This window comes from Phoxinus phoxinus, assembly GCF_949152265.1.
Source record: "Phoxinus phoxinus genome assembly, chromosome: 23".
NCBI classification, from domain to species: domain Eukaryota; kingdom Metazoa; phylum Chordata; class Actinopteri; order Cypriniformes; family Leuciscidae; genus Phoxinus; species Phoxinus phoxinus.
In genome coordinates this window covers 12,861,560-12,874,610 of record NC_136898.1, presented here as the reverse complement: position 1 = coordinate 12,874,610, position 13,051 = coordinate 12,861,560, and the positions used below count along the sequence as shown (strand labels likewise).

The following is a 13,051-nucleotide window of genomic DNA, read 5'->3' as shown; positions in this document are numbered from 1 at the left end:
AAACGCGTTTTGTATAAAAAAATGTATTGAATTAACATTAAGAACACTACTATTTGGTCCAAATAAAAATGGGCCCAAATAGTACATTTTTGCTTTTATTATATAAAAATTTGAGTCCCGGACTTCTATTTTGAAATACAGTCTACAGTAGTGCCATTTTGGATCAGATCAGCAGCTCCATACACAAACTGAGTTGGCAGGTAGCAACCAGAGCTCTTGCAACAGATGTGTTGTTGACATCTGTCATTCATTCATGAATTAAAGTCCTATTCGTTCTGACTTTTGGCTATAGTTGAGCTGTGGTGGAAATGAGTTCAGCTACAACCCCACCGGATTCGGACCCGGCCCAGCGTCGACGGGTTCACAATAATATGCTGAAGCTCTACTACGGCCTGAATGAGGAAGGAAAAGGCGCAGAACAAGCCGAGTCTCTGGGTCCGTGTGATATAAACGGACCCCATTTCGACCCAGAGATTTATTTAAATAAGGTATTGTGATAAATAGTGAGTGCTTATTGTTTGTTACTGTTAGAGGTGTGTAACTTACACAATACATCCGTCAGCAGTGTGGCATGGAAGTATGCGGTCACTTTGTTTATATCATATACATTATTCTCCAATACATGTTCTGTATTTTATAATAGAAGGTTAAAATGTACTGTGGTTTGGCTTTGAAATGTCTTGTTTGTCCCAGTTGAGGCAGGAGTGTTCTCTGGCTGAGCTGATGGATCATGAAAGCTGTATGGTGAAGCAGATCAGATCTCTGGACAGTGACATGCAAACCCTGGTTTATGAAAACTACAATAAGTTCATCTCAGCCACAGGTTAGCAAATGGATGAAATTATAAATATCGGAATGGAATGTTGTTCAGATTTACCATCACCAGGAAATCAAAATTTACATTTCTTTTTTTTTTTTTTTTCATGGAATATTGCAGTGTGCCTTTAGGGCTGCAACGATTAGTCGACATAGTCGACAACGTCGACAATAAAAAATTGTCGACAAATATCTTTGTTGTCGAGTAGTCGTTTGATCTCACGTGACCAATGTATGGGCCTGCAATATCGCATTTTGACCGCTACGACGCTGTAGCGCTAGAGTGTAATGCAGCCGTTAAATGCTTTTGCGGTAGAAGAAAAAACAGCGCGAATTACATAGACAGTAAATAAACGGCGAATTATGGCGGAGTGTAAACGAGTTCGGACCAGTAAGGTGTGGGAAAGTTTCACAAAACTGCCAACTAAAAATGCTGTCATGTGCAATACATGCAAGGCTGAGCTTGCGTTTCACGGGAGCACAACATATGTTGGAGCACTTAAGAGAAAGCATCCCGGATCAAAAGGAGCCGGTGAGAGGTGAGTGTTCAATCTCCAGGTGAAGCTAACTAAATAGTTGTAAATCTCTTTATTAGAGAATGCAATACTACCATTAATAAAAGTGATAATATTAAAAATTATAATATAAATACAGTAATGTGATTATTTATTTTGCATAGAATAAAGCTTGATCGAGATTAGGAGTCAGGGCTGTTTTTATTATTGTAACACTATTAGGTAAATACGTTAGCTATTACATTAATATAAACACAATTAACTAACATGAACAAAAATGTTAACAAAAATTAATAATGTTACAAATGTGCTGCTCATATTAGTTAGTTCATGTTAGTAAATACATTAATGTTTACAAATTAAACTGTTACCTTAGTGTGAATTGCTTCTAGATTTCAAACTAAAAACCCAGTAAAGATGATGACTAAACAACAGTTTAATCACTAAGAGAGTTAAAATAAAATGTTTTTTCTTTGCAAAAAAGATCTTTTCTTTGCATTCCTGCAACATCCACTCCAGCAGAACGGATCTTCAGCTGCAGGAAACATTTGCTCACAAAAAAGAGCAAGCTTGTCACGTGAACATGTTGATATGCTGACCTTCCTTCATTTTAATTCAGCACTTATTTGAAAATCCAAAAAAGCCAGTGCAGAAAGGACACGAGTTACTTACTGCTTTTCATTAAACTGAACACTTGGTTTTAGAAATAAAGCTCTTAATACTGCTGCCTGCCAAGAGATATTTACATTCAAACATATTTTTGTCTGCAATGCAGCTGATTTATTTTTGTTGACCTGTTTAGTTGGAGGTTCATTAAAGTTAATTAAAACACCATTTCAAAAGCTGAAGTGATTTTTTTTTTTTTAAAGATTATAATATGTATAACTCAATGTTTTAACTTATTGAAAAGGCTGAATAATCATTCCAAACTTACGGATTAGTCGTCAATATAATCGACGATTAGTCGATTAATCGGTCCAATAATCGTTAGATTAATCGATTATCAAAATAATCGTTTGTTGCAGCCCTAAATTATTTATCTTTTCAAATCATCATTATTATTATTGTGTAATTCATGTGCCCTCGTAATCTTCTGAAATGACGTGTTTAGTGGCGTGAGGGCGGGACAATCTCCTGTCACAAAAAGTCCCGCCCCATATTATTTTCTTGTTCGAGAAGCCGTTTCTCCGTTTCACTTGGATATAGGCTATGTCCCAATAGGGAAGAAAAGACTATCTAAACTTGCGTTTCATACCGACTTTAATAATGCTTAACTTACCATAATGTACTAAAACGGCAATATTGAAAGCTCAAATTCAATATACACCTACAGGCAAGCAGATGAGCCCATAATATAAACGCAGTGCGCTTTCTGAACACATCTGTTAGTCTGTAAGGTGTATCTAACAATCCAATCAGTTCCTGATTGACAAAATCAAGTCCTGCCCTACATCTTTTCTGGCTCGAGAAGCCATTTCACTTCGATGTACATCTCAATAGGGAAAAAAGAAAATTTAGTTTCTGTTCTTATGCTGACTTTAATGACATTTCTCCTGCATGGCTGGTCTTCAAGTTCCTTTGATGGTTTTGTTTGGACATTAATCACAGCATTGTATCATTCATAACTCTTCTCTGATGATGTATTTGTCTTTCCACAGACACAATCAGAAAAATGAAGAATGACTTCAAGAAGATGGAAGATGAAATGGACTGCTTGTCGGCTAACATGGCCGCTATCACAGAGTTTAGTGCCTGCATTAGTGGGACGCTGCAGGGCCAGCATGCACAGATCACTAAACTATCAGGTATGAATAATAAATGTATGATCCATGACTGGTTCATTTTACAGCCTTGTATTGCTAGTATAACAACCATTATGTCTTCAAATCACATTAGATACTCTCATATACAATTGATCTAAAGGCTCTAAAAGAATTCTGCTCAAGTCATCAATCTCTTACCTTCTGTATAGGTGTTCACACACTCCTCCGTAAGTTGCAGTTTCTGTTTGAGCTGCCAGCAAGGCTTAATAAGTGTCTAGAGCTGCAGGCCTATGCCCAGGCAGTGAGTGCCCACCGGAGGGCACGGTGTGTACTGCAGCAGTATAGCCATATGCCCTCTTTCAGGGGCATCCAAGACGACTGCCATGTCATTATGGAGCAGCTCGCTCAACAGCTGCGGCAGAAATTCAGGTCTGTGCTCTCTCAGATGTCATTGCATATTTGTATTAGTTTTGAAAAAAATGTAGATGCTATATTTAGTATAATTTAGCAAGAAGCATAAGAAATTTGGTCCCAAATCAAAGTTGAGATGCTTCTACCATACATTATACAATGACCAAGATGAACTGGGGGAAGCAGTGTTGTTATTGGTAAATAAAATTATTATAAATCATTTTCAGTAATTGAAATAAAGTTGAAATAAAATATAAATATTAGATGAATAAATTTAACTTTAATTAATTAATAATAAGTATTTATATACATTATAAATTCTATATATACAACGTTAACGTTTGTTAAAAGGTTAACACGTTAACTAATGTTAACAAATTAGACCGTATTGTAAAGTGTTACCATATTCATAATTTTCATAATGATAATATTAGTGTAATGAAAATTAGAAATAAAGCTTAAAAATACAGTTAAAAGATGTAAATAGAAATATTAAAAAACAAATTAAATAAAAATAAAAACAAAGCCATAATTATGTAGAGCACTTTGAGTACCCAGAAAAGCGCTATATAAATTATTATTATTAAAAAAATGAAAAAATAAAATGAAAAGCTAATACAACTAATACTTTTATAACACTGGGATGAAGTGTTTTTTTTTTTACAGTACATGCCTCTCCTCAAATCTAATGTCATGTTCTTTATTAATGTAAAGGTAATATTTGCTTGCAGGGATGGAGGTTCGAGTGCTAAAGATCTCTCTGAATGTGTTGAGCTGCTTCTGCAATTGGACGAGCCAGCGGAGGAGCTCTGTGACAAATTCCTCAGCCACGCCCAGTCTCGGTTGGAGGCGGAGCTCCAGGGACTGGAGGCGGAGCTTAAAGACTCTGCGGTTACTGATACTGGTGGAGGCTCGGCCCAAAAAACAAGTCCTGGATCAAATCCTGTATCTCCTAGTTCCTCTGTGTTCAATCCATTCCTCTCCCCCACGGCCGGAACAGACATTCTGGAGTTCATAGATCGAGGGTGTAATGAGTTTGTCAGCAGTCTCTGTTTGGTTATTGCCTCCTATCAAGAATTGTTCATCAACCGTCCCCAAGAAGGTGAATTAGCTTCGAAGAACATCCCAGAGATGGCTAACGGCAAGCTACATGTGTTTGTTGACAATCTAGCTGCTAGGTATTTCTCTCTAGTGGAGCGGAGGATACAGGAAGAGAAGGGGGTGGGAGATAACTCTCTGTTAGTGAGAGCTCTGGATCGATTTCATCGCAGATTACAGGCCATATCCAAACTACTTCCGGGGTCAGCAGTGCCCAGCCAAGGAACTGAGATAGTGGTGCGAGCAGCAAGAGAGAGAATCAAACAGTACCTGTCTGCCTTACAGACCTTCTACCATGACAGCCTTACTGATGTAAGACAGGCATTGGCTGCCCCTCGTCTATCAGTGGGTGGGGCCAGTGCATCGGGAGGTGGGGCTCTCGTAGGAGGGACTACAAGCAAGGATGCCCCGCCCAGTCTGCCAGAACTGCTGATGTCCTTATCAAACTTTATTCTGAATCAGTTAAAGTCTGTATTAGCATCAGTGCATCTCTTCACAGCAAAGGACATCACATTCTCCAACAAGCCTTATTTCAAGGTAAAGAATTAAGGGTAACACTTTACAATAAGGTTAATTTATTAAACATTATTTAATGCATTAACTAACTAACATGAACAATACATTTGTTACAGTATTTATGAATCTTTGTTAATGTTAGTTAATATGAATAAAGCTGTTCATTGTTTGTTCATGTTAGTTCACAGTGCATTAACTCATGTTAACAAGATTTTAATAAAGTATTAGTAAATGTCGAAATTAACATTAACAAAGATGAATAAATGCTGTATAAGTGCAGTTCATTATTAGTTAACGTTAACTAATGTAGTTAACTAATGTTAACTAATGAACCTTATTGTAAAGTGTTACCGAATTAAGTATATATATGTAGCTTAAAAACTTGTATTACAAAATACTTACATTTTAGTATCGGACCTTTCACACACTTGTCACACTTGTATTCCTCTGCGGTCTAAACAAACTAAAGACAGTAAGGAGAAATAAAGAAAATGATACGCAATACAATGGTATTACTACCACTAAATTACTGAATAGAACTATATAGACATTTTCAAAGAGCACAATGGTGTTCAAGTGTGACACATTTTTTTAAAGATCATTTGTGTTTCGAATATGAACGAAATGCTTACGGGTTTGGAATGACACGAGGATGAGTAAATAATTACATTTTTGGGTGCAGTAACCCTAAAATATTACTGTTCCCATGTGGTTTGTCTAATACCTGTCTCGTATGTTTCTCTCAGGGTGAGTTTTGCAGTCAGGGTGTGCGTGAGGGTCTGGTGGTGAGCTTTATTAAGTTTATCTGCCAGTCGTCTCGGCAGTACTGTGAGAGCGCAGGTGACAGAGGAGGATCCACCCCTCCTGCCCTCCTTCTGTTGCTCTCTCGTCTCTGTCTGGACTACGAGACCTCCACCATCTCCTACATTCTCACACTCACAGATGAACAGTTTCTTGTACAGGTATTCCATATCCATTATATTCTGATAAAAACAAACTCTAAATGCACTACTCATGCTGACTTTCCTCTCTAAACAGCACCACACTCCAGTCACTCCTGTTACAGCACTTTGTGCAGAGGCCAGAGAAGCAGCTCAGAAATTACTGAACCACTATGTTAAGGTAGTTAATAGAAAATTAATAGCTGTTCTGAGTAATTTATTTTGGTCTAGGATTGTTTCTGGACAACATTTGTTGAGCTGGTTTTGTTTTGATACAGGTTCAGGGGTTAATCATTAGTCAAATGCTGAGGAAGAGCGTGGAAACAAGAGACTGGGTGAACACCATTGAACCTAGAAATGTTCGAGCTGTAATGAAGAGGGTGGTGGAAGATACTACCTCTATTGATGTACAGGTGATGCATCGAACATTTGTTCCAAATGTCATGTACAAAAAAAATCGTAATCATTTGCACAAGCCAACTGTAATGTTTCTCTTTCCTGCATATGTCTAGGTGGGACTGCTTTATGAAGAAGGAGTAAGGAAAGCGCACAGCAGTGACTCCAGCAAACGCACATTCTCTGTGTACAGCAGCTCAAGACAGCAGATCCGCTACGCACCCAGCTACACACCCAGGTGCACAATCACTGCACTAATTTGACTAAGTTATGACGTGCATTCGAAAATGCAACCTGCGTCAACCATCTTCCCAAATTTGTAATAAAAAGCTTTTATAAATCTGTTGTCAAACAAATATAAGCTTTAGGGCCTCCCTGCATTTTTCCGGTAAAATATAAGCTCTATGTTTTAACGTTTAAAAAAATAAATGAAGACAGCCATGAATATTAAAGGACAAGTTCGGTATTTTACACTTAAAGCCCTGTTTACAGACCGTATCTGATGAAATAGAACGGTTTATTAGGTTTATTTCGCTTTTGTGGATCTATTTTGCCAAACGCGTCACACCCAGATTCTTCCGTTGAGAGCTTGAATAATAGACACCAGTTGGTGGCGATAATGCACCTTTGCCAATTGCAAGCAAACCGCTGGCATTTCATTGAATACACAGAAGAAGCAGAAGAAGAAGCGGCGGAGGAATATCGTACCTCACACAGCACATTCAATACAAGTCAATGGAGGTGGACAAACACTACGATAAAACCTGTTGGAAAGCATCTTTTTCAGCGATTTTTTTTGGGATCATATCAGTGAACACCCCTGACCACTCGGTGAGTTTCACGTCTTTGTAAACGAAAGTTTAATGTGTTTTAGGAAGGAATCTGCCAGTGCACATAGACAACCATTGTGGGGGTGAGGGGGGAAAGCGATATAAACCTAAAATTCTCGCGACAGCAGCATGTGTCCAAAGTTTAATCTTAACCGTTCTATTTCATCAGATACGATCTGTAAACAGGGCTTTAAGTGTAAAATACCGAACTTGTCCTTTAATATTATACATTTACTTATTATTATATGCGTGTTTCTCATTTTACGGTATTATTGCAACAATACTTACATTATTATTGCATTATATTATTCATTGGAATGATTGTTTAATTTGTACAGTTTTAATAATATTTATATTATATAATTTTATATTTTGAATATTATTATTGTATGATCATATTGGATGGGGGGGGAGGATGGGGGGGGGGTGTCAGGTCTTCCCCTTCTTTTTTGTCTTTAGATGATCAGTAAAGGTATAATGGAATATATAGTCACACATTGATACAGGATATTGTTTATGTTTTGTTTTGTTTTTTTGTTCCAGTGCTCCAATGGACACAAACTTGCTCAGTAACATTCACAAACTATTTTCTGAGAGGATCGATATATTTAGCCCAGTGGAGTTCAACAAGGTAGAAAACAAAACACTATTAGCTAACTATTGTTACTGTAATTTTTCTAACTGACCAGTGCAGATTTGAGTGTTTTCAGTCTATATAATCAGTTTTCTTTCCTAGGTCTCAGTGCTAACTGGCATCATTAAGATAAGTCTGAAGACATTCCTTGAATGTGTCCGTCTCCGTACGTTTGGCAGATACGGACTGCAGCAAATCCAAGTGGACTGCCACTACTTACAGATGTACCTGTGGCGGTTTGTGTCTGATGAGAACTTAGTGCACTTCCTGTTGGATGAGATTGTGGGTAGTGCCGCCCATCGTTGCTTAGACCCGTCTCCAATGGAGCAAAGTGTCATTGAGGTCATCTGTGAGAGGGGGTAGAGTGGGTGCTTTTCCTTAAATCTGCAGTCTAGTTTGCACATAGGTGAAACTGGACTCAATTGGTGGACAATGTTAATACGTATATTTGACGTTTTCTTGTATGTGGTCGCTTAAACACTGAATATAAAGTCTGTGATCTCCAATTGAACCCTATTACAGCTGGATTGAGATTGCACTTTTTTGGGCGTCATTTGATTGAAGATGTGTGAACATTGGGTGCTAAAAGGTAGATTATGAAGATGATTTTTCAGAGTCACAAAATGAACACAACTCAACAGTAAAAGTAAATAAAGCCATTTATTTAACTGAAATTTCACTATATATTAAGGGTAAGATGATTTGTTCATAAAACAAATCAGTATGTTTGATTTTTTTTATTTTATTGTTGATTACTGTATTCATCAACTTAAAGGCTATTCAATCTGCATAACTGGATAGTGTATTTAATAAACGTAATGCTCAAAAAGAACTTTGCGTCTAACCCAGTCTATGATCTAACCGTGTCTCACTGTAATAATATGAAGACAGAGTAAACGTTCTCCCCATTGGTCAGGAAAGCAGTAGGGGCGGGTTTTCCCGCTTTACTCTGATTCGGATTGGTCCGCTGGTTGTCTCTCCCCACTCTTCTGATAGCAGCGGTACGCGCTGATTGGTCAGAGACAGTACATGCAAACAGCGTGTTCTGGGCGGAACTATGCAGGCGTCACCTTCTCAGTCATTAACTGTGATGATGAGCGGCTACCATACAATATTACAGTAAGTTCGTGAAAAACCGAGGTAAGAGGAAAAATACACTGTTTATTTTCTGTGTTTTAATGTTTTGTTTGGTGGATTCGCTTAAGTCTGATAATAATCTTGATATTACGAATGCGTCTTTTAACGTTACACACCTTATATTAACAAACATAATGTCATTTAAATAATGCACTATTCTTGTATACTGAATTTGTTGTCAGCCTTGCTAAGTGCTCTCCTCTTCTCTCATTTTTGTCCCAAACAGGCAAAAATGAAGCCGAACAAGCACAAAGCATTACATTCAGCTGAAAGGGAATTTGGGGGTACTCTTGGTGAGACATTTGTTATATATATCCATATGTTTGTGTATGTGTAATAATAATGGATCTATTGTGTGATTACATACGGCTTCTGTGCAATATTTGAGATCAGTTGTTCTCTTCACCTGTCCAGGTGCCACCTGCATCCCTGTGTTCCTGCCTCTGACTGTTCTGTACCTCCTGAGTGTGTGTCGGTCTCCAGAAGCCAGTGTCCTGCAGTGGCCCCCTCCTTTAACCCCCGCAGCACATTTATGGGACCCTTTGGCTGCGGTTCTGGTTGTAGGTTGGATCACCCTGCAGAGTTTTCTCTACCTGCTGCCCATTGGGAAGGTGAGATACTGTATCATTCATTTCTTTGAAAGTCATTAGATTATTTTCTGAAGAAAGATTGTCAGATTTTACACTCATTTATTTGTTTACAGGTTTCTGAAGGATTGGTCCTCAGAGATGGATCCAGACTGAAATATCCCATAAATGGTAATATAGGCTGGCTGTCTGAAATGTTATAGAAATAATGCTAATAATGGCTGCTTTACATTTGTAATAGTTTTTGTACATTTCATGTCTTTGACATGAATGAAACAGGATAGCCTTTGACCCCTTGTCCTTGTTTTTTTTTACCACCTATAATATACAAAGTAAAGTTCAAATTCCATTTGTCAGTAATCTCCGATTTCCCCCTATATCTGGACTGTGCTTTAAAATAAAATACATTTGCTACATATGCAAATATGCTTCATTATTCTAGTGCTGGTTTGGTGAAGAAGAAACATTTCTTATTATCATCAATGTTGCTTAATATTTTTATGGAAACCATGAAACCAAAAAACTGGCTGACCCCAAACTTTTGAAATGTAGTGTGTATGTATATGTGTGGATATGAATTGACCTATAGTATTTATTTTTTTCTTAGGTTTCCATGCCTTGAGCATTACTGCCGCCCTGTTGATAGTATGTGTTTTGCTGGGAATGCCACTCGGGTATCTGTTTGAGCTCATTTTGCCTCTGGCTGTATGTGCCATTGGGCTGTCCTACCTGCTGTCTATGTACCTGTATATCCGCTCTTTCTGGGCACCTCATCACGCTTTATCACTTGGAGGAAACACAGGTGAGATAACCAGTTCTGATACTTAGCGTATTTTTTATATTATCTATAGGTAATGTTTCACTATGCATGCAGTCACTTGACCTCTTTGATGCATAATCCTTTCAGGTATTCCAGATGCTGCTACTGTGTGTCAATTCAGTTTCTTTGTCATTTGTAGGAAATCCTCTGTATGACTTCTTCATGGGTCGAGAGCTCAACCCTCGCATTGGAGACTTTGACTTGAAATATTTCTGTGAACTAAGACCTGGATTAATAGGCTGGGTAAGAGTTTTAATCTTTTTGAAAATAGTCTCTATTCCCAACAAGGCTAGATTTATTTTACCAAAAATTCAGCACATAGTAACATGGTGGGGTTTTTTTAAAACGAAAATACAGTAAAATTGTGAAATATTATTACAATTTAAGATAATTGTTTACTAATTTAATATATTTTAAGATGTTATTTTTTTTATCTGATGGCAAAGCTGAATTTTCAGCATCATTAGATCCTTCTAAAGATTTAGATCCTTCAGAAATCATTCTAATATGCTGATTTGGTGCCCAATAAACATTTCTTATTATTATCTGTTGAAAACAATTGTGTTGCTTGCTTAATATTTTTGTGGAAACTAATACATTTTTGATCAGGACTCTTTGATGAATAGAAAATTCTAAAGAACAGCATTTATTTGAAATATATATAACAATTGTCTTTACCGTCACTTTTGATAAATTGAATGTATCCTTTCTTAATAAAAGTATACTTGCAGGTTCAGGTTATGCAACTTTAAAATGAACACCGAAGTATTTTTATCTATCTCTAAAAAAAATGTATTTTGTGCCATTGTTTTTCAGGTGGTAATAAACCTGGGGATGTTAATGAAAGAAGTTGAATTGAGGGACTCTCCATCTCTTGCCATGCTGCTTGTCAACGGCTTCCAGCTCCTCTATGTAACAGATGCACTGTGGAATGAAGTATGACAAAACTAGTCTAGTCTGAAAACTTATGAAATGCATTTATAATGGTGGAAGAAACTTTTAGGAACATGTAGACAAAGTCCCACATACATCACATTATACTTTTCCTTGTATCTGCAGGAGGCTGTGCTTACTACTATGGACATTGTGCATGATGGATTTGGGTTCATGTTGGCGTTTGGCGATCTGGCCTGGGTTCCCTTCACATATGGCCTTCAGGCCATGTTTCTGGTTGTGCACCCACAGTCTCTCAGTACTCTTGGAGCCGCAGGGATTATTCTTCTAAATGGTAATCTACAGCCTGTTTTGCAGCAATCTAAGCGTTTAACAGTTTCTAACTTTCCTCTTTTTAATCGTTCACAGGAATGGGTTATTTCATTTTCCGGAAGTCCAACTCTCAGAAAAACCAGTTCAGAAGAGACCCCACACATAAAAGTGTAGAACGTAAGTAATCGCATTACTACATACTTTTGAGTTTGTATCCAGTGAACATAATATACATTATCAGGATCTAACTCATGAAACAGGATGATTTTCTAACTGGAGAGACAATTAGGGCCTCCAGATCAATATAAATACATTTTCTCATCCACCCTTTTCACTTGTAGACCTGGAAACTATTGCCACAGCAACAGGAAAGCGGCTACTGGTGTCAGGTTGGTGGGGGTTTGTCAGGCATCCAAACTACCTGGGGGACCTTCTCATGGCTCTGGCCTGGTCCCTGCCTTGCGGTAAGTGATGAGCAAATTATAAATAACTGATGTCCTTCATTTCAGTTATAAATTGTCATTTACTCATGTCATTTTAAACCAGTAAGACTTTCTAATGATACCTGAGAGGTTTCTGTTCCTCGATTAAAAAAGTCCAGGTAACCAAAACTTAGAATCAAACTGGTCATAAAAGAAGTATATTTGAATCGAGCGGTTTATATTCAAGTCTTGCGAGAAATAAGATCGCTATATAATGAATAGATTTATTTAGGCTTTTATTTACATCTAAACAATGACCATCACACATACACTGAGCACAACACAATATTTACCAAAATATCTTAATTTGTGTTTCGAAGATGAACCAGTCTAGATGGTTTGGAATGACATGTAAATTATGATATATATATTTTTTCTTTTGGTGAACTATCACTTTAAATACAAATGTCTTAGGTGTTTGCCATTTGTATTTTAAACTATCCATGTTTTGCCATCAAAATAAATAAAAGGCAATGTAAGACAAATCATACTTCCAATATAATTAGTTTATTCCACTTTTTTCCCTAGGAATGTCACATATTCTGCCTTACTTCTATGTCCTATATTTCACCATTCTGCTCATCCACCGAGAGGCCAGAGATGAGAAGCAATGCAGAGCCAAGTACGGACTGGCCTGGGACACCTACTGCAAACGAGTGCCCTACAGAATAATCCCGTTCATTTATTAATGCGGACTGATGTGTTCTGAACGACCAAAAGATTGTTGCGTGCAACTATTTGGGTGACAAAAGTGGATGTGTCATCATCGGTGAAGAGAACCAGATATCCATTGAGCCAAGATAAAATATATTGCTTCATAACATGTCTATCCATTCAGATTCAAATGTTTTTTTTTTTTTTTTGTATTTTAAATATGAAAAATATGTTGTATTATATTA

The 13,051-nt window shown here is 37.3% G+C and overlaps 2 protein-coding genes across 4 annotated transcripts; both read left to right on the top strand.

Annotated features, from left to right (window-relative positions):
- The first annotated feature begins 139 nt into the window (after positions 1–139).
- On the top strand, positions 140–8,752 carry vps51 (VPS51 subunit of GARP complex). Of its 2 annotated transcripts, XM_079599986.1 has the most exons (12): positions 140–200; positions 293–488; positions 694–823; positions 2,990–3,136; positions 3,304–3,523; positions 4,237–5,140; positions 5,866–6,081; positions 6,158–6,241; positions 6,339–6,473; positions 6,573–6,694; positions 7,830–7,917; positions 8,023–8,752. In XM_079599986.1, exons 2-12 carry the CDS (start codon positions 309–311, stop codon positions 8,281–8,283), a joined length of 2,487 nt encoding a protein of 828 aa, XP_079456112.1. In that variant the 5' UTR covers positions 140–200; positions 293–308; the 3' UTR covers positions 8,284–8,752. The 2 variants fall into 2 exon arrangements, with proteins under 2 accessions (XP_079456112.1, XP_079456111.1); XM_079599985.1 differs by having other exon boundaries at positions 150–488.
- A 66-nt stretch (positions 8,753–8,818) lies between these two features.
- On the top strand, positions 8,819–12,841 carry tm7sf2 (transmembrane 7 superfamily member 2; the record flags this gene model as incomplete). Of its 2 annotated transcripts, none has more annotated exons than XM_079599992.1 (11): positions 8,819–9,039; positions 9,284–9,350; positions 9,472–9,668; positions 9,761–9,815; positions 10,252–10,446; positions 10,604–10,707; positions 11,281–11,400; positions 11,524–11,692; positions 11,767–11,847; positions 12,012–12,134; positions 12,681–12,841. In XM_079599992.1, exons 1-11 carry the CDS (start codon positions 8,950–8,952, stop codon positions 12,839–12,841), a joined length of 1,362 nt encoding a protein of 453 aa, XP_079456118.1. In that variant the 5' UTR covers positions 8,819–8,949. The 2 variants fall into 2 exon arrangements, with proteins under 2 accessions (XP_079456118.1, XP_079456119.1); XM_079599993.1 differs by having other exon boundaries at positions 8,939–9,060.
- Between the last annotated feature and the right edge of the window lie 210 nt (positions 12,842–13,051).